This window comes from Aegilops tauschii, chromosome 3 (genome assembly GCF_002575655.3).
Source record: "Aegilops tauschii subsp. strangulata cultivar AL8/78 chromosome 3, Aet v6.0, whole genome shotgun sequence".
In the NCBI taxonomy this organism is placed as follows: Eukaryota; Viridiplantae; Streptophyta; class Magnoliopsida; order Poales; family Poaceae; genus Aegilops; species Aegilops tauschii.
The window spans coordinates 160682462-160703107 of record NC_053037.3 but is presented as its reverse complement, the minus strand read 5'-3'; the positions used below and the strand labels follow the sequence as shown (position 1 = coordinate 160703107).

Genomic DNA, 20646 nt, shown 5'->3' with positions numbered 1-20646 from the left:
GAGAACAGAACAGGAACTGTGGAACTTGATTTACCTGATGTGGACATCAGTAGTGCAAGATACCATACCGTCCGTTGGCGCATCCAATGTATACCATTTTACCGATGGACTGAATTTTTGGGGTGCTTGATTAAGCTATTGCACCCTTGTGGTTGGTTATATATACTTGGGATATCTTGCGTGTAATTCCATTGCTTTGTGGAAACCATACATGATTGTTTGCTTGCTGTCCGGGCTACACATTGTTTCCTCGAGGCTGCTCCGCAGAGCTGCAGTAATTTTGCACAGATGGCTTCCATTTACTTGTGGATAGATACTTGTTCAATTCAAAGTTGTATACTTGCTTGTTCAGTCGCGGAAACCTGAAATCCAGGCTCCACTCGGTGGACGATTAGTCAGGCCTTTGTCCAGAAATGGCGCCGCTTGGGTCACAGATGTTTCTTTGGAGGTGTTTGGCTACAGAAATGGTAACGGTACTGTGAACGTAATCAGATCACAGCGTTTAAGGTGTAATGAGTTTTTTTGAGTTTGTTTGGTTCATGTCTGGTAAAGGAGTATCGGGACTCTTCGTTTATGGTCCTCTCTACAACGTGTGGAGAATCGAGACCTATTTATGAAGGTGTGTACACGATTGGAGGCTACGGCGAGGGATACTTTTACCCAACATGGGTGGCAGCATGATCTCAGGATTGGCCCCCCTCCGCTTTTGGCGTTATACGAATGCTGCATGTTTTCCTTGTATTTCTCCTTTTTATTATTTTTCATTTGAATGAGAGGATATTGTTTGCCTATGTGCATCTTAGCTATGCACAGGCCGGGTGTAATGCTTAAATCTTTTACGTAATAAAGCGTCCCTTTTCGAAAAAATGTCTAGTAAAGGAATTGATCACCGTCGCTGTAGGGATTCGAAGGGGATAGGGGAGGCACCGGCGCCGGACTCAAGAGGATCATGGAGGCGGCAGCAGAGGGGCAGGAGGGGTTCGTGCGGGGAGGAGGGGGTCGTGGGCTCGGTATCGTAACTGTTATCAGTGGGTTGTGGGCGGTATCGATCAATAACTGGGTTGGACCCGTTTATGGCGGGGAGTTGAGTTTCCAAATTCAGGTAGCATTTTTTCATTATGGTGTAAATAGGTGCGGGGCAAAAATCTCTGAAACAAACACCTCCTTTGTGATCTTCTGGTGTCCGTTGGCATGCCATAAATAAGTGCTGCGATTTGACTCTTCCTTTTTCTTTTGAGGGAAATTTCATTCTTCTTTTTCATGTTGCCAGTGCCGTTGGTTCCTAGCAACACAAGGTTTTGAGGCTTTGTTGCCGCTTCGGTCCGGAGCATGATCGCAGATCCGTAGTCACTTAGAGCGCGTTTGGTTGCCCGTATAAGGCCCAATCAGGCCCGCGCGGGAAGGAATCCGGCTGTTTGGTTGGCTTGTATACACTATTTGGCTTGCATGACACGAACTTTATAGCACTTCGAGCCAGGCCTTTGACCTACGCCCGGATCGATGGTTTCTCTAGAGCCAGGCTTGTGCGAGGCAGTGGAGGGGAACGCAGCGCTGAGCTCCTGTGACCAGGGAGATGGAACGAGGTCGCGCACGTCTCCGAAAAATCGGCGGGAGGATTTTGGCTCACCTCCCGCTGATTCGGTTGCCCTATTTAGGCCCCATCGTCTCACTGCCCAAAGCCCTACCACCTTTCTCCCCCCTTTCGATCTTTCCCGCCGATGCGCATCGGCATCGACGACCAGGTAAGCAGAGCTCCTTCACCGGTCGGTGGTCCACGGTGGCAGGGACTGCTATTGCAGCCATGGCCACTGTGAGTTTAATGACCTCTTTCTCTGTGTTCGTTCTAGCATGTGGTAGGGTTGATTCGTGCATTGATATGTGAGCAGATGCTAGATTTTGATGTAGTGGTAGCTATCTATGCTGGATCTGTGTAGATTGAGTAGTATGATAGAGAAGAACACTATGGATGAACACTGTGGATTCATAGCTAGTTGTGTAGGATTTGTAGCATGCTAGAGTAGCTATTTGTGATGGATTCATAACTAGTTCTGGTGTTGTGGTAGCTATTGGTGATGGATTCATATCTAGTTGGCATGTATGCTCCTACTTTCATAAATCGTCCGGCTGTTTATGTTGTGGTATTGTGTGTGCTATGCTTATTGTGTATGCGTGATATTATTGTAGAACATGACCACGTAGAAACAAGATCTTAGTCATGCCCTTGTCCTATCGGACAGCCAGTTTGCGGCCTCCTATGTCGAGGACTCATAGCCCCTCCTCGATTAGAACATGCTTGCTGATTCAGAGGTGTTCGAGGTATCACCTGATGCTTCTATCTTTGTGCCAGTTGTGCTCGTTGAGCCAAATGCCACTTCCGCTGCCGCTGCACTGAAGGCCAAGAAGGATGGTAGGGGGAACAACATGAACTGGTAGCCGTTCATGTCCACGTTCGTCCTGAATAAGATGTGTGAGCTCATCTCTAGTGGGGTTAGGACTGATAAGGGCTTCAAGGAGGTGCACTTGAACACCGTTGCGAAGCAGGTGTTCGAGTTCTGTGGCCAGGAGGTGACCGCCACCCAGGTGTCCAAAATCAGAGACCTTAGCGACACCTCCTGGGATCGGAGCACTTGCTCTATCGTTCTGGAGGTAGAGCACTACACCGGCAATGTCGCGGTTAGCTCACTGTCCCCTTGTTTTGCACACTGTCAACCATTGCCTTCTTGCAACTAACAACACTTGTGCTTCTATCATAGGACCACCCCAAGGACGCTGAGTTCCTCATCACACCCATCCAGAACTACAACCAGATGCAACACATCTTCTCCTTCGCCCTGGCAACTGGCACGCATGCCATGGGCTCCGGTGAGGCTCTCGGTTCTCCTTCGGCCTAGAAACCGCCAACCATCCCAGGCACCCCGAACGTAGAGGCAGTCCTTGATGGCCTTGACAAGCCATTTGAGCATGTCCCTGTGGTCGATAGGAAGAGGAAGAGGGGCAGCGTGATGGAGGAGGAGATCAGTGTCTTCGCCTGCATGACTGAGGTCGTGAAGGAGGTGGCAACCACCATTAGGGAGAGCAAGACCCTCGACGTCCACCCTGACCTGTACAATGCCTTCATGGAGCAAGGTAGCTTCATTGATGATGGTAGCTCTGAGCCACCTGCTGGACAACAAGGCCCAGGGTGTTGGGTTTGTTTCCATGGCAGACGCCCACATGGTGCTCTGGCTCAGGAGCTGGCTGGGCAAACACTACTACTAGAGCTTGTTGGTTACCGCGTGCATGATCCTGGATGGTGATGGCGATGGCGATGATGACGTATATTTTGTGTAGCTAGGGATTGAAAACTGTTTGATGGTTTGTATATTTTGTTGAGGTGGTATATACTAACCCCTCATGATGACAGTGAACTTGAGGTGGTAGGATGACACCATAGCAGTGCTAGGTTAGAACTTGCTATGCCATATGATCATGCATGCTTTCTACTTCTGCTCCATTGCTTTCTTCTTGATTGTTCTTTTGCTTGCTGCTTCAACTGCTGCTCTTGTGCACCGCTAGGACAAATGGTATGCGGTGTTCACCGGGAGGGCACTAGGGGTTTACAGTTCGTGGGAAGCTTGCAGTGAACAAGTTGCATCTTATAGCAACAATAGCTATAGAGGATTTAAGACTAGGCATGTGACAGAAAAAGCTTACGCCAACTGTGTGCTTTGCACATAGTTGGCGTGGTTGCAGTTGCCAATGCGACGCCACGCCTTGTGGTGAAGAACTTCATCATCGTCGTGCAGTTCGTCGCCATTGCAGTGCTATGGCGTTGGTGTCATGTGTAAGGTAACCTCATCACATAGGGTACAAGGTTAGCACACCTTGCACCGTGTGTGCAATCAAACAACGTGCTTATGTGTGAGTTCAGACAATGCGGGCAACCAAACACCATGCACTAAGCTATCCCCTAATACGTGAGAACTAAATGCAGGCAACCAAACAGGTTGCAGATGTTGATTTAGAGGCTGCATTTTCTTAACCAACCTCACGTGAGCCACGCTTGAGCTAGCTGGCCTGGCTGGCTGCCAAACACGCCATTAATCTTGTGGCATGACACAACGATCGCATCCTGCTCGGCAGGAACGACGTGTGCACGAGGCGTCATTCGCAGACATTCACCTCCCATCTTACCCTGTGCACTCGTCGCTGCGTCCCCTGTCACCCCGTCACCTTGCCCGACGCCAGTTGCCACTATGATCTCTAGACTACAGTTGACGATCCGCTTCGTTTTTCTAAGCCAAGTGGCCCCTGACCGAGACCACAAGTAACAAAACAAGGGCCGCCACCGCTCGGAAAACCGGAACGCTCGCCTGACCGAGAAGTCAAGCCGGAGAAATCGGTTTGGAAAAGGTGGCCTGCACCTGCACCTGCTGCTGCCTGCCCCAGGGGAGGGGAGGAATCCAGGAGGAAACAACTTCTCAAGGGCCGTGTTCCCAACCTGGTCGTTGTCCAACTTGCTCCTCCCAAGTGGTACTTCTCGTACCTGCACCCTTTAATTAGGAGTTGACAATTGGGTCAAGCAGAGATCCGCATCATCACCATGTATCCGTCGATGATCGATCTTTCGCCTCCCTTTGGAAAAGTCTTAGCAGTATTTCTCTTCGGATAGTCGGCATGTGAAGGAACACCGATATTTCATATGTACTCCCTTTGTATACTAATATAAGCTCTCTTAGATCACTACTTTAGTGATCTAAAAGATTTTACATTAGTTTACAGAGGTCTGAACACACACACCAGGATTCTTATATAGGACACAGTTCACAGTTCAGTTTTTGTAGAACAAAATTTTTTTTTGAAATGAGGCAAAAGATTTGCCATTTTCATTGATTAAGAGAGAAGTTTTAGAGGTTTAAGGCCCATGGACTTGTTTGCATAGTGGACAAAGATTACAGTTTGGCCACCCACGACGTTGAAGCCTGTCCGCTGTCCAGATCCTATTGTTGATTGCCAGCCATGCGAAGAACTTACATTAGGAGGAGCCCAAATCTTCCAAATGGTCGGGATCATGGTTGTGTCAGTATGGCCCAAGAATTGCGCCTTGTAGGCCGACACCGCTGAATAGAGATCGTCTGTAGTGAACTTCCACATTATGTTGTCGGGTGTGTCGACGTTGAGGTTGACGTGGGAGACCCTCTCCCAAAGGGTGACAAACTCAACGAGGTGTTCGACGGTGATGCCTTGAAGAATGTCCACCTGGGAAGTCCAGAAGTTCTCATGCAGAGCCATTCGGACCGAGCAATTCTTCTTCTTCGACAAGTCAAAGATTTTAGGAGCCAGGTCTTTGGGTCTAATCCCATCAAGCCAGATTTTGTAGAACAATTACCGTGTTAGAAATGTGGACTGGTAACTGTCTTATCTTGGCTTTTTTCTGATATAGTTGTCTTGTCTTGTTAATTTGCTGGTGATTTCCTTCTTTTGTTTCTGGAAACAAAGCTCTTCTTCTCCAGCGGAGAAACTTTTAACCAGATTCCCTTAGTACGATGATAACTATCTTGTTAATTTGCTGGTGATTTCCTTCCTTGTTTTCCGGAAATAATTGTTCTTCCCCTGTGCAGAGACTAATAAGCAAAAAAAGATGATGAAGTGGACACATACCCTTAATGCGATGATAATTTTGTTCTACATATAGCTAATATCAGTTCCCTATTCATTTTCATGTAATTACTCATTCTGTTTCTATTGTACCCACAAGATTGGAGGGAAATTAGCTATGCACCTGTTTCTACTGTACGTACCCACAAGCTTGGAGGAAAATTAGCAATTCACTAAGTAGTTTAATTAGTGCAACATCAGTTAATTACCTAGCCTGCTGATGCCCACCGTGTGACATAGTCACAACCTCGAGGTCCAGGGTGTAAGAGATTATGATTGCACGATGTATTGCTCTCATGCATAGGCACGTATATATGATGTACAAAGGTAGGCCACGGACCTCAACTATACAAGGATCTAGGAGGCGGGCCCAATACACAATAGGCACATAACACATATACTCAACACCTCCCCCCCCCCCCCCCCCCCCCCCCCCGCAGTCGAAGCGGCACCGCGGCTGACGCTGACGCAAAGACTGGACCGGAACTCCTCAAATGACGCCGTAGGCAAGCCCTTGGTCATGATATCTGCAAACTGTTGGGAAGTAGGAACGTGTAAAACACGAATATGGCCAAGGGCCACATGTTCCCGAACAAAATGAATATCCAATTCAATATGCTTGGTCCGTCGATGATGCGCCGGGTTAGCGGAGAGGTAGACCACCAAGACGTTGTCGCAGTAGACCACCGTGGCACGGTCAACAGGGCAAGAAAGCTCCTGAAGCAGCTGGCAAAGCCACGAACACTCGGCGACGGCGTTGGCCACCGCACGATACTCAGCCTCAGCACTGGAACGAGAGACCGTAGGCTGCCACTTGGACGACCACGAGATAAGTGAGGGTCCAAGATAGACACAATAGCCCGAGGTGGAGCAACGAGTGTCAGGGCAGCCCGCCCAGTCTGCATCGGAGTAGGCGGTGAGGGCGGTGTCGGTGGAGGCGTGAAGCGTGACGCCAAGATCCATAGTGCCACAGACATAGCGGAGAATCCGCTTGACGGCAGCCCAGTGAACGTCTCGGGGGGCATGCATATGAAGAAACACCTGCTGCACGGCATACTGGATCTCCGGTCGAGTCAGAGTGAGGTACTGGAGAGCACCAACGATAGACCGATAGAAAGCAGCATCCGAAGTAGGAGAACCATCCGTGGCAGAGAGCTTGGCCTTCGTATCAAATGGCATGGCAGCGGGCTTGCAGTTAAGCATGCCGGCGCGCTCCAGGAGCTCGTGAGCGTACTTCCGCTGATGAAGGAAGAAGCCATCCGGACCACGCACCACCTCGACACCGAGGAAGTAGTGCAAAGGACCCAAGTCCTTGATGGCGAACTCAGCGCGAAGACGAGCCGTGAGCTGACTGAGGAGACCGGGCGTACATGCCGTCAGGATGATGTCGTCGACATAGAGCAGCAAGTAGGCCGTGTCAGAGCCCTGATGATAGACGAAGAGCGAGGCGTCTGAGCGGGTAGAGCGGAACCCAAGCTGGTGGAGGAACGCCGCGATGCGCTGGTACCAAGCGCGCGGAGCCTGCTTGAGTCCGTACAAGGACCGCGAAAGCAGGCACACGTGGTCGGGAAGCGCCGGGTCAACAAACCCGGTGGGCTGCTGGCAGAACACCTGCTCCTCGAGGTGACCATGGAGGAAGGCGTTGGAGACATCCATCTGGTGCACCGGCCAAGCACGGGAGACCGCAAGGTGGAGAACCGTGTGTATCGTACCGGGCTTGACGACCGGAGCGAAGGTGTCGGTGAAGTCGATGCCAGCACACTGTCGGAAGCCACGAACGACCCAACGCGCTTTATAGCGGTCAAGGGTACCATCCGGACGAAGCTTGTGTTTAAAGACCCACTTCCCGGTAATCACGTTGGCGTGCCGGGGACGGGGAACAAGCTGCCACGTCCGGTTGCGCAGCAGGGCGTCAAACTCCTCTTGCATCGCAGCCATCCAGAGCGGGTCACGAAGAGCGGCTCGAACGGAGGATGGCAACGGCGACGGCTCGGAGGTGGATGCCGCATGGACGTAGTCGTCCGAGGCGTAGCGCGAGCTCGGGCAAAAAACACCCGTACGGGCACGGGTGACCGGACCGGCCACAGGCGCCGAGGGCGCCGCAGAGGCTAGGGGCACTGGGGGCACTGGGGCTCCTGGCATGCTTAACTGCAAGCCCGCCGCTGCGCCTGTTGATACGAAGGCCAAGCTCTCTGCCACGGATGGTTCTCCTACTTCGGATGTTGCTTTCTATCGGTCTATCGTTGGTGCTCTCTAGTACCTCACTCTGACTCGACCGGAGATCCAGTATGCCGTGCAGCAGGTGTGTCTTCATATGCATGCCCCCCGAGACGTTCACTGGGCTGCCGCCAAGCGGATTCTCCGCTATGTCTGTGGCACTATGGATCTTGGCGTCACGCTTCACGCCTCCGCCGACACCGCCCTCACCGCCTACTCCGATGCAGACTGGGCGGCTGCCCTGACACTCGTCGCTCCACCTCGGGCTATTGTGTCTATCTTGGACCCTCACTTATCTCGTGGTCGTCCAAGCGGCAGCCTACGGTCTCTCGTTCCAGTGCTGAGGCTGAGTATCGTGCGGTGGCCAACGCCGTCGCCGAGTGTTCGTGGCTTCGCCAGCTGCTTCAGGAGCTTTCTTGCCCTGTTGACCGTGCCACGGTGGTCTACTGCGACAACGTCTCAGCGGTCTACCTCTCCGCTAACCCGGTGCATCATCGACGGACCAAGCATATTGAGTTGGATATTCATTTTGTTCAGGAACAGGTGGCCCTTGGCCATATTCGTGTTTTACACGTCCCTACTTCCCAACAATTTGCCGATACCATGACCAAGAGCTTGCCTACGGCGTCATTTGATGAGTTTCGGTCCAGTCTTTGCGTCAGCCGCGGTGCCGCTTCGACTGCGGGGGGTGTTGAGTATATGTGTTATGTGTATATTGTGTATTGGGCCCGCCTCCTAGTTCGTTGTATAGTTGAGATCCGTGGCCCACCTTTGTACATCATATATACGTGCCTATGCATGAAGAGCAATGCATCGTGCAATCATAACCTTCTATAGGCACTAATCTACTTAACGCAGGGAGAAACTTCTTCCATGCATTTAAGGGCTGAAAGTGAGATCAAAGGTTGCTCATTGCGCATAATATCCTAGGATTTTTATCATTGGGATAAGATGAATCGTAGATGAGTACAGTACTGGATATGTCCTTGAGTCTTTGGCCATTGATTGACATTTGACAAGGAGCTATGAATAAAAGCTAATAGTCAACTAAATTTGGGCACCCATATCTTGATCTGAATTTTAGTGTTACCCTTTGGTACATCTATCTTTTCTGAAGCACAGAAGTACCACATCTTAGATCAGTAGTACTTTTATGTGTGATTGTTCCAAAATTAAGACGAAATTATTAAAAAGGAACCACTGGATCTTGTTTAAGATGCCAGAACAAGCAAGTATTTGCTAGACAAGTTACCTATACGGATTAGCATACCGCAAGCATCATTTTCTGCCAGTGTGCTTACGCCTCTGCATATTGCTCATGACAATACACAACCCGTCTATTAAAGACTTCACCTAGAAGAATGCTGGTATAAAAATAGAGTTATTCCCGTCAAGGTAATAGTCACATACACACACCTGGCTGTCCACATCATTTTGCAATTAGTAAACAGAAAAACAGATATATCACTTATCAGAGCATCCTTTGTCTGGTGTAGCTACTGAATTGATGGAATTAAGCAAACAGAGGAAAGTATTATTCAGTTTGAGTATGGTTTTCCTTCCAAAACAAGGGTACTTGGAATGATTATGAAATTCCAACTCAAGTACAATTTGGAAATAGAAGTGAACCGGTTCCGATGGAGTTTTGAAACCATCACTGTTCTGATTGTTCTCCACATGGCACTATCAAGATAGAACAATTATTTACATTTCTGATAGAGACCAAAAACAAATGTAGGCACCCAAACTGATCATTCCTTGAATGATAATTGATTATCATCCCAGCAGGGGAGCTTACATAATCACTAGTATTTGCAACCATGCATGGGTGCAAGTTCTTCCAAGACCACTGAAATTATGTTCATTAGACAAAGGGACGAGAGAAAAGAATCAAGTTCTCTCAACCAAAGTGCAAAAAATCCTCACAAAAACAAGAAAAGGGTCACAAGAACAGCTCTAGCTAACAAACTAAGCTAGACAGGAGGCGCACATTTCGCCAACCAAATCCATCCTCGAGCTATCATCCCTGGAAGACGTCCTCCTCCAAGAAGCTCAGGAATCCCCCGGGGTTGAGATCCATCCACAGCTCGCTGAAATCGATATCACCGCCGACGCCGCAGCCGAACCCTCCTTCCTCCACCTTCACCACCTCGCACTTGATCTTCTTGTTAGAGTAGTCATTATGATATACGACTTTTAATCCAAGTCAGTTTTGTACCCCTATCCCAAGTCGGTTTGTACCCTCTTATATACTCTTGTATGCCGCACCAAATCATCAATAAGAAACAGTTTTATTCAGCTTTCATGGTATCAGATACCGGTCCCAGGGTTTAGGATATGGCTCCGCCAACGCCACCGCCGCCGCCGCCGCCCGGCTACTTCGAGCGCCGGGCCGCACTCATCGCCAAGGCTGCCAACGCCGCGGCCGCTTCTCTCTCGGCCCTTACCATAGCTCCACAAAACTACCCTGCACCCATCCTCGCCGCATCAATATCTTTTGCTGACACAATCTCCGACGTCAGCCCCTACATCCCCATAGTTCTTGATCTCGCCGCCCACAACTACTACCATTGGAGACATCTCTTCGATCTCCACCTCGACCGCTGCAATCTGCGCTCGCATGTCGCCGCCAACTGTCTTCCCCGCCCCGACGATCCGCAATGGTTGAAAGACGATCTCGCGATCGTCCAGTGGTTCTACACCCGCATCACCACCGAAATCTTCAACATGCTCGATCACGACGGCGCCACCGCTGCCAACATCTGACACTCCCTCCGTCAGCTCTTCCAAAGCAACACCGATGCTCGGAAAAACGCTCTCCACACCGAGCTTCGCAATATGGTGCAAGGAGACGCCCCGGTGAACCTGTTCTGCCAGCGCGTTAAGACCATTGGTGATGAGCTCCGCGAACTCGGCGATACAGTTAGCGACTCACAGCTAATCAATATCGTCGTCGTCGGCCTCAGCGAAGACTTTGACAAGCAAGCCTCGTTCATATCGATGATACGGCCCCCTCCTACCTTCGCTGAAGTTCGTTCCTTGCTACAACTCGCGGCGGAAACACAAGCTCGCAAGGACTCTCGCCCCAAGGTCTTTCATGCTGCGGCTCATCCTCCTCTGCCGTCTACACCAGTGCCGCCTTCCAGGCCGGCTCCTGCCGCCGGGCCGTCCGCATCGTCATCTGTTCACCCGCCCCTAGGCTGGCGTCCTAGTCCGAACTACCGCGGCAAAAACCCTATCTACATGCCGCCGTCGACTCGTTCGGTTTCGCCTACGACATCACCAGCACCGAGTCCTGCACCACCCACCAGTGCTCCATCTGCGGTTGCATGGCGGCCTCCTCATGATCCTTGGACGGGGCTTGTTCAAGCATGGCCCATGCCCTGGTCCGCTCCGTCCACCCTCGGTGCTCCGCCGGCATACTCAGGTGCCTGGCAACCCGGCCTTCGGCCGCCTACTGGTGCTCCCGGGGTTCTCAACCCCCGACAACCGGCCAATGCCTATCACGCCGCCCCGACGTATGCTCCTTATGGTCATTACAGCACCGACGGCGGCGCCTACTACACACCTCAGCCGGCCGTGCTCCCGACGCCACCCCCACCACAGCCGGCCAATGCCTACTACACTCCCCAGCCGGCCCTACTGCCTTCACCATCGTATCCGCCGGCACTGCTTCCGACGCCACCCTCACCTGCAACGCCGAGCTGGGATCAAGCTGCCTTTCTCCAGGCCATGAATAACTTTGCTGCACAAGGAAACTCAGGTACGGATTGGATCTTTGATTCAGGGGCCTCTAGTCATATGTCTGCATCTAGTAATTGGTTATCTTCTTGCACTAAATCTCCTTTCCCTTCCATTATCCTTGGAGATGGATCATCTATTCCTATATATTGTGTTGGTCAGGCTCAACTTCCCTCTTCCACCAAACCTCTTTTACTTCGCGATGTTCTAGTTGCACCCGCCCTCATTAAAAATCTTATCTCTGTTCGCCAATTTACTTGCGACAATCTAGTTTCGGCTGAATTTGACCCTTTTGGTTTATCTGTGAAGGATTACCTGACCAAGGCCGAGATCGCTCGCTTCAATAGCTCCGGTGATCTTTATTCTCTTAATGGAGTTTCTGCCGCCACCCCTCCAACATCCATGCTGGCCTCCGTCGATCTCTGGCATCGTCGCTTGGGCCATCCCAACCCCGCCGTCTTAGCTTCTATACTTAGTGAATTTACCATACCATGTAATAGGGACTCTCATAATTCTGTGTTTTGCGAATCTTGTCAATTAGGCAAACATGTGCGTCTTCCCTTTAGTTCCTCTAGTTCTTGTAGCACTTATCCCTTTGAATTAATACATTGTGATTTATGGACCTCTCCCATTGCAAGTGTTTCGGGTTTTAAATACTACCTTGTTATCCTAGATGATTTCACCCACTTTGTGTGGACTTTTCCTCTACGCAACAAATCCGAGGTCCATTCTCTTTTCCTTAATTTTCAACGCTATGTGTCTGTTCACTTCTTCCTCCCAATTCGCTTTATCCAATGTGACAATGGTCGCGAGTTTGATAACATTAAAAATCGTACTTTCTTCTTACAACATGGCATCCTGCTTAGGTTCTCATGTCCCTACACCACCCCTCAAAATGGTAAAGCAGAACGCTCTCTTCGCACCCTCAATGATATAGTTCGCACTCTCCTCATTCAATCATCTATGCCTCCCAAGTTTTGGGCTGAAGCCCTACACATGGCCACCTTCCTTCTAAATATTCGACCTTCCAAAACTAAACCCAACACTACTTCCTATTATTCCCTCTTTCTTTCCCACCCCGACTACTCCGCGGTTCGTGTTTTCGGCTATCTCTGTTTTCCCAATGCCTACGCCACTTCTGCAAATAAATTGTCACCACGCTCTATCCCATGTGCTTTTCTCGGCTTCTCTGACGAGCACAAAGGCTATCGCTGTCTCGACCTTCACACCGGACACGTTCATGTCTCTCGTCATGTCACATTTGCTGAGCACATTTTTCCTTTCTCACAACGCACTACTACACCATCCAACACCCCTAGCTCCGCAAACACCCCCTCTCCCCGTCCTTTCCAACTATATACTCCCCTACCTGCCGAACACAACTTATCACCACCACCATTAACACCCACCATAGCCAATCCCAACCATACACTCACCCCACCCGAGACGTCCCCAACACCCCCAACCCCTGCTCCCTCCCCAACACCCCCGGCCCCTACTCCCACTCCACCACCCAGCCCTGCTCCCACTCCACTACCCAGCCCTACTCCTTCGTCCGACTCTTCCGCTGCGCCGGACTCACCAGTACCCACCTTACCCCCTCGTGCTATTCCTACAACAGCCCCGATTAATGATCATCGCATGCGTACTAGGGCCAAATCAGGATTTCATCAACCCCAAGACCGCCTAAACCTTCATACCTCCGTATCTCTCACTTCTCTTCCAAAGAATTACAAAACTGCTCTACTTGATCCCAATTGGGCCGCTGCCATGCAAGAAGAATATAATGCTTTACTTCAAAACAACACCTGGCAACTTGTTCCTCGTCCTCCCAATACAAATATTGTTTCTGGCAAATGGATTTTTCGCCAAAAGTTCCACTCCGATGGGAGCCTCTCACGATACAAAGCCAGGTGGGTTTGTCGTGGCTTTTCTCAGCAACAAGGAATTGATTACGAAGAAACCTTCTCTCCTGTTGTTAAACCTAGCACCATTCGCACCGTTCTTAGTGTTGTTGTCTCCTCTTCATGGCCCATTCACCAACTTGATGTTAAAAATGCTTTCCTCCATGGTTCCCTTCAAGAAACTGTCTACTGCCAGCAACCTCTGGGTTTTGAAAATCCATCCTTTCTAACTCATGTATGTCTTCTTCAGAAATCTCTCTACGGTCTTAAACAGGCCCCACGAGCTTGGTTTCAACGCTTCTCCTCCTTCATTCAAACAATAGGCTTCACTCCATCTCTCTCCGACACCTCTCTTTTTGTGTATCATCAAACTTCTGACACTGCCTATTTACTTCTCTATGTAGATGATATCATTCTTACCGCCTCCTCTCAAAAGTTCTTAGATCATATTGTCTCTCTTATTAGATCTGAATTTTCTATGACTGACCTAGGACTCCTTCATCATTTCTTAGGCATTGCTGTTGTTCGAGATTCCTCTAGCCTTTTTCTTTCCCAACGCCAGTATATTCTTGATCTTCTTAATCGTGCTGGTATGCTTGACTGTTAATCATCTCGCACTCCTGTCGATACTAGTTTTAAACTTTCGGCTACCGGTGAACCCTTTTCCGATCCTACTCTCTATCGTAGCCTAATAGGTGCTCTCCAATATCTCACCATTACTCGTCCTGAAATCTCTTTTGCTGTTCAACAAGCATGTCTCTATATGCATGATCCCCGGGTTCCTCACTATAATCATGTTAAACGCATTCTTCGGTATTTAAAAGGAACTCTCAATCATGGTCTCCACCTCAATAATTCTTCTCCAAACTCGCTTACCGCATACTCTGATGCAAACTGGGCTGGTTGTCCTGACACTCGAAGGTCCACTTCCGGTTTTTGTGTTTTTCTTGGTAACAATTTGATTTCTTGGTCTTCGAAAAGACAGGTTACAGTCTCACATTCGTCGGCCGAGGCTGAGTATCGCGTTGTGGCACATGCCGTTGCAGATACAATCTGGATTCGGCAGTTACTCTCCGAGCTACACAGGCCTATTGAGCAGGCCACTATTGTCTACTGTGACAACATATCAGCAGTCTACATGACCAGCAATCCAGTTCAACACCGACGCACAAAGCATATTGAGATTGATATTCATTTTGTTCGTGAAAAGGTTGCTCTTGGTCAGGTTCGGGTGCTTCATGTTCCCTCTACGGCTCAGTTTGCTGACATTTTCACCAAGGCACTGCCTACTAAGCCGTTTCAAGATATCTGTTTCAGTCTCAACGTCGTCGAGCCTGCCGTTGATACTGCGGGGGGATGTTAGAGTAGTCATTATGGTATACGACTTCTAGTCCAAGTCAGTTTTATACCCCTACCCCAAGTCGGTTTGTACCCTCTTATATACTCTTGTATGCCGCACCAAATCATCAATAAGAAACAGTTTTATTCAGCTTTCACTTCTTCCTCCTCCCGTTCTCCTGTTGCACAACGAAATCGTCGGCTAGCCTCTTCTTCTGCGACTGTGGATTCTCCTCTACTGGGGACGTCGGCGTTGGCGCCACGCCCACCGTCACTTCCTTGCTGTTGTCATCCTCGTCCGCCCTGGCATCGGCGTTCTGGTGGTGGTGCCTCCCGGTGAGGCGCTGCACGAGGTCCCGGAAGTTGGCGGCGTCGGTCTTGATGATCTCCGGCGAGATGATGTGGATGATCCTTATCGCCGGTCGCGTTGTGGCGGCCCTGGGCACCGTCGCGTGGCGCGAGGGCCCCTGCGCTGCTGCACTGGCGGCGTCGACGGGCTCATGCCACCGTTGCTGTGGTCGTACGCGTGCTCCTCCATTAGAGATGGATGTAGAGGCCGGAGTGTAGAGCTCGGAGGCGTAGAGATAGAGAGCCTTGTGTTTCTCTTGAGGGGAGTAAATTGCTCAAAGCCACCACATTCGTGGCTAGGGTACTCCAAAACCACCGCTTTTGCCAAAAAGCACAAAATACCACCACCTCCGCGGCAAGTGAGTAACAAATCACACTAATTCCGAACTGAGCCGCGTCTAACAGCGAAACTGACGGGTGGGGCCTATCCGTCGGGCTGATGTGGCAAAGATTAGTCCAAGTTAATATGTTGATTTGCTGAGGTGGACGAGGTCCCACCTGTCAGCCACACATCTTATTTCCCCCTATTCTTCTTCTTCTACCTCGCCTGTAGTCTGCTCCGGCGACCACAAATCCCAGCCAGCCCGTGCCCTCGCCCCTGTCCCGAGAGGAGCCGCCGCCACCAGCCACAAGGGGGACTGCTCGCCGCCCTATTCCTCCACGCCTCCTCCTTCCTTCTCTCTCCCCTTGCTCGAGCTCAGCTGCAGCCGACTGCCGCCGGGGCTCCTGCTCTAGCCAGTCGCCGCCCGCGCCGGCATGGCCCCGACGACCCTGGATGCGTCGTGCCTTGTCCCGCTTGACCACCCCAGCCAGCCCGCGAGGCATCCACGGCCGCGACCTTGAGCTGCGGGTGTGGGAGTGGGGCGGCAGGGGGCGGGGGCGGCGGCGCTACAGGTGCGGGCGTGGGGCGGCAGGGGGCGGGGGCGGCGGCGCTGCAGGTGCGGGGGCGGGGCGGCGGCGTTCCAGGTGCAGGGTCGGGGCGGCGGCGGGCGGGGGCGGCGGCGCGGCGGGTGCGGGTGCGAGGCATCGACGTTGGAGGCGCGAAAGCGGGATGGCGGCAGGCGGGCGCGGACGCGAGATGGTGGTCGGCGGGGGACGACGACGCTGCGGGTGCAGACGCCGGATGGCGTCGCTGCAGGCGCGAATCGGCGGTGCGGAGGCACTGTCGCGGGATGGCAGCAGCGGTGGGGCAACGGCGTTGGGGGAGCGGGGCGGGGCTTGCCGGCAAGCGCGAGGCAACGGCGCTGCAAGGCAGGCTTGCCGGCGGGCACGCCTCTTGAGCTCAGCCTCCGGCCGCCGGTGGAGGTGGTGAGAAGGGGAGAGAGAAAATTGAGGAGGAAGAAGAAGGTGCGAGAGAGACAAGTGGGACCCTCGTCCACCTCAACAGGTTGAACATTGACTAATACTAGTCTTCGCCACATCAGCCCAGACATGTGGGTCCTACCCGTCAGTTTTGCTATTAACACGGCTCAGTATTGAATTAGTGCATTTTGTTATTCACTTGACGCAGAAGTGGTGGTTTTTTGTGATTTTTGGCAAAAGCAGTAGTTTTGGAGTACCCTAGCCACAAATGTGGTGGCTTTGAGCAATTTACTCTCTTGAGGGAGACGAGAGACTTTAGTTTTGTCGATCGAGGGAGGGTGACCTTGCTAGGAATGATCGATGATGAGATGAGAAGGGCGAGGAGGAGGCGTGGAGGCATATATGGCGGAGGCGGGAGGAAGGAAGGGAAGGGGGTGACTTGCAACTTGTCGCGACGATGGCGACGGTGAGGAGGAAGGCTTGAAATATCGATGAACGGACGTCGCCAACCGTGTGTTCTCGTACTCCCTCCGTCCCAAAATAAGTGTCTCAACTTTGTACTACTTTTAGTATATCGCATTGTCTGCCCATCGATCGCCGGCCATGTGGATTTTTCTTGGGTTATTGCGGGTGATCGTATTGCCTTGTAAGTTTGCGACGCGTGCTAGGTACCATCATCTCGATAGAAAGTTGATATCTTCCGTCGACGATCCACTAGCTGTGTTTGTCTTGCTTGACTATCTGGTTAGCGCGCGCGCACATACATAATCTTTTGGAAATAAACCTGACCCCGCGAGCAGTTGGTAAGTAAACGCGGGAGGCACTAAAAAGAGAAGGAGCTAGTGTGCAGGTTGGTTGACTAGACTTGACCCATGGGTCATGGGTGGACGACGCACAAGCAGAGAGAGTAGAGTAGAGAGACAGACACCGCTGTACACACCGGGGGTATATGGGGAGTTGTCCGAAATACTCCACGGCGTACGTCCAGCCAGCCACGGAGTTCTCCGAAATGTTACTGCAATGCATGCGTTGTCACGGCGTCCAGCTAGCTTTTTCGAGGCCCATGCGAAAACGACGTGCCCCGATCGAGGATTTTCCACGGGGAGCTAGCGTGCGATCGATCATGGACCGCGGTGCTCGTGTTAATTGGGTTTCGCCGTCGGCGTCTCATCACTACTCCCACAGCGATCGATCGCGCACGAAACGTACTGTAACGACCCCTTTGGGATCGACAGGAGGGGATGAGGGATCGAGCAAGAACAAGGGGAGATTGAGAAGAAAGAGGGGTAGGTGAGGGGCAGAGCTTGGAGAAGGGGAAAGAATATTTCTCAGTCGCTGTTTGTTACAACGCACGCTCCACTACATATCACCTCTGCGGGTCTTGGTTCCCACCTGTCATACACACACAAGACTAGTCCTCTATTTCTCTCTGACCGTGGACCCCTTGCTTGCCTCTACTCGTCTCCTTCCTGGCGCTCTGATTCATCCCTCTGTTGCACTGGTGCCTCACTGTCCGCCTCCTCGTCAGGTTGGCTAGATGGCGAGGAGTGCGTGACATTCGCCCCTCCTTGAGATGGATCCCCGTCGGCTAGGTCGACCTCGGGAAACCGCTGCTTGAGGACATTGTAGTTATCCCATGTTGCGCTTGCCGGAGACAGGGTGCGCCAATGCACGAGTACTTGAGAGATTGTCGCGTTACCTTGCTTGACAAGTCTGCGCTCGAGAATTGCTTGTGGGATCAGGTCGCCGACTGTGAGATCTGGTGGTGCTGGTAGCTGATTGAAGATGGGCGAGTAATCAGCAGTGAATGGCTTGAGCCGTGAGACGTGAAAGACAGGGTGAATCTGACTCCCAGTAGGCAATTCCAGCTTGTAGGTGAGAGATCCGACGCGGCCGATTATCTTGTAAGGTCCAAAGAACTTGTAAGCTAGCTTGGGGCATGGCCTGTTGACGACGGATGATTGAACATATGGCTGAAGCTTCAACAACACTTGATCGCCAATGGAGAATTCACGCTCTGTCCGCTTGCGATCGGCTTGATGCTTCATCCTGTGTTGGGCCCGCAAAAGGTGAGTCTTGAGCATCTCTGTGAATTGTTGGTGCTCCGCTGCGAGCTCGTGCAAGGAGTCCAGCGTCTTGGAGTTGAATAGGTTAGGGAGGGCGCCGAAGTTGGGATCCACACCGTAGAGGGCTTTGAATGGTGAGCATCCGAGGGCGCTGTGGTGGCTGGAGTTGTACCAGAACTCGGCCATTGGCAACCATCGCTTCCAGCGGTGGGGCGTGTCGTGGACGGCGCAACGCAGGTAGTGTTCGACACACTGGTTCACCCGCTCGCTCTGCCCATCCGTCTGAGGGTGGTAGGCAGTGGTGTAGAGCAGTTTGGTGCCGACTAGTGTGAACAGCTCCCGCCAGAACGCGCTAGTGAAGATCTTGTCACGATCGGAGACGATCGAGTCTGGGACGCCATGAAGTTTGACAATATTGTCGAGGAACGCCCGCGCCACCTGTGGAGCCATGAAAGGATGATGAAGAGGGATGAAGTGTGCGTACTTGGACAGGCGATCCACCACCACCAGAATGACGTCGGCGCCCTCTGATTTTGGCAGACCTTCGATAAAATCCATGGTGACTTCTCCCCAGGCACGCGCTGGTATGGGTAGGGGTTGGAGAGCTCCAGCTGGATGAGTGTGCTCATGTTTGGCGTGTTGACAGGTGCTGCACTGCTTAACAAATTCCTCCACTTGTAATTTCATACCGGGCCAGTAGAAGAGATTCTTCAGGCGCATGTACGTTGGGCGGATGCCGGAGTGGCCACCCACTGCTGCAGTGCGCATCTCCGTAATCAACTTGGTCTACAGGGCAGCATTGTCCCCAATCCAAAGGCGACCTTTGTATTTGATCAAGCCCCGATCCAGTTCATGGCCTTGTTCATCTGGACTGTGCACCGCCAGAGCTTGCAGTAATTGGGTTGCCTTGGCGTCCATAACATATGAGTTTCTGACTTCCTGGATCCATGAAGGTTGACAAGTAGATGTGGCCTGGATGGTCAGCAAATGACCAATCCTGGACAGAGAATCTGCGGCCACATTGTCGGCCCCTCTACGGTACTTGAATTTGAATTGTAAACCGCCCAACTTTGCCATTGCTTTGCGCTGCAGCTCAGATCGAGGTGCTGCTCCCCCAGGTTGCACAAACTCTTGTGGTCTGTCAGAATTTCAAAGGGTCCTCGCTCCAAGTACTGACGCCAATGATCGACAGCGAGTAGGACTGCCAAGAACTTCTCATAGACTGATAACTTGTGATTGTTCACCCCCAAGGAACGACTGAGGAAGGCAATTGGGTGGCCTTGTTGCATCAGGACGGCGCCGACACCTGTGTCGCAAGCGTCTGTTTCAACAGTGAAGGGCAAGGAGAAATCCGGTAGTGCAAGGAATGGTGTTGTTTTCATTGCCACTTTGAGTTTGGCAAAGGCTTCTGTTGCTGCTGGTGACCAGACAAACCCTTTCTTACTGAGTAGCAGTGTCAATGGTTTAGTGATGATGCTGTAATTGCGAATGAATTTGCGATAATACCCTGTTAGACCGAGGAACGCTCGCAATTCTGTCGCTGTTGTGGGTTGTGGCCACTGTCGAATTGCTTCCGTCTTGTATGCCTCTGTTGCAACTCCATCAGCTGAGATGATGTGGCCGAGATAGTTGATGGATGGCTGGGCAAATGAGCATTTGGAGAGCTTTGCGTATAACTGATGGCGACGCAGAGTATCAAAGACCTGACGAAGATGCTGTAAATGCTCGTCAAACGATGAACTGTATGTCAGAATATCATCCAGAAAGGCGAGGACAAACTTCCGTGTTACCGGCGCGAAGACTGAGTTGATCAAGCACTGGAATGTTGGCGGTCCGTTCGTCACACCGAAGGGCATCACACGAAATTGGAAATTACCATGATGCGTTTTGAAAGCCGTTTTGGCTTCATCTTCCGGGCGCATCCGGATCTGGTGATATCCTGCGAGAAGATCCAGTTTGGAGAAGAATCGAGCGCCCGCCAACTCGTCAAGGAGCTCGTCAATGACTGGCAACGGAAACTTGTTTTTGATGGTGATGTCATTCAAGCGACGGTAGTCCACGCAAAAGCGCCATGTACCATCCTTTTTCTTCAC

At 51.5% G+C, this 20646-nt stretch overlaps 1 protein-coding gene across 1 annotated transcript; it reads right to left on the bottom strand.

Annotated features, from left to right (window-relative positions):
• Positions 1 to 9874: 9874 nt before the first annotated feature.
• LOC120975672 (uncharacterized) lies at positions 9875 to 16010 on the bottom strand. Its single transcript, XM_045234186.1, has 4 exons — positions 15728 to 16010; positions 14997 to 15441; positions 10318 to 10321; positions 9875 to 10015 (listed from the first exon to the last, which is right to left on the bottom strand). Exons 1-4 carry the CDS (start codon positions 16008 to 16010, stop codon positions 9875 to 9877), a joined length of 873 nt encoding a protein of 290 aa, XP_045090121.1.
• Positions 16011 to 20646: the final 4636 nt, after the last annotated feature.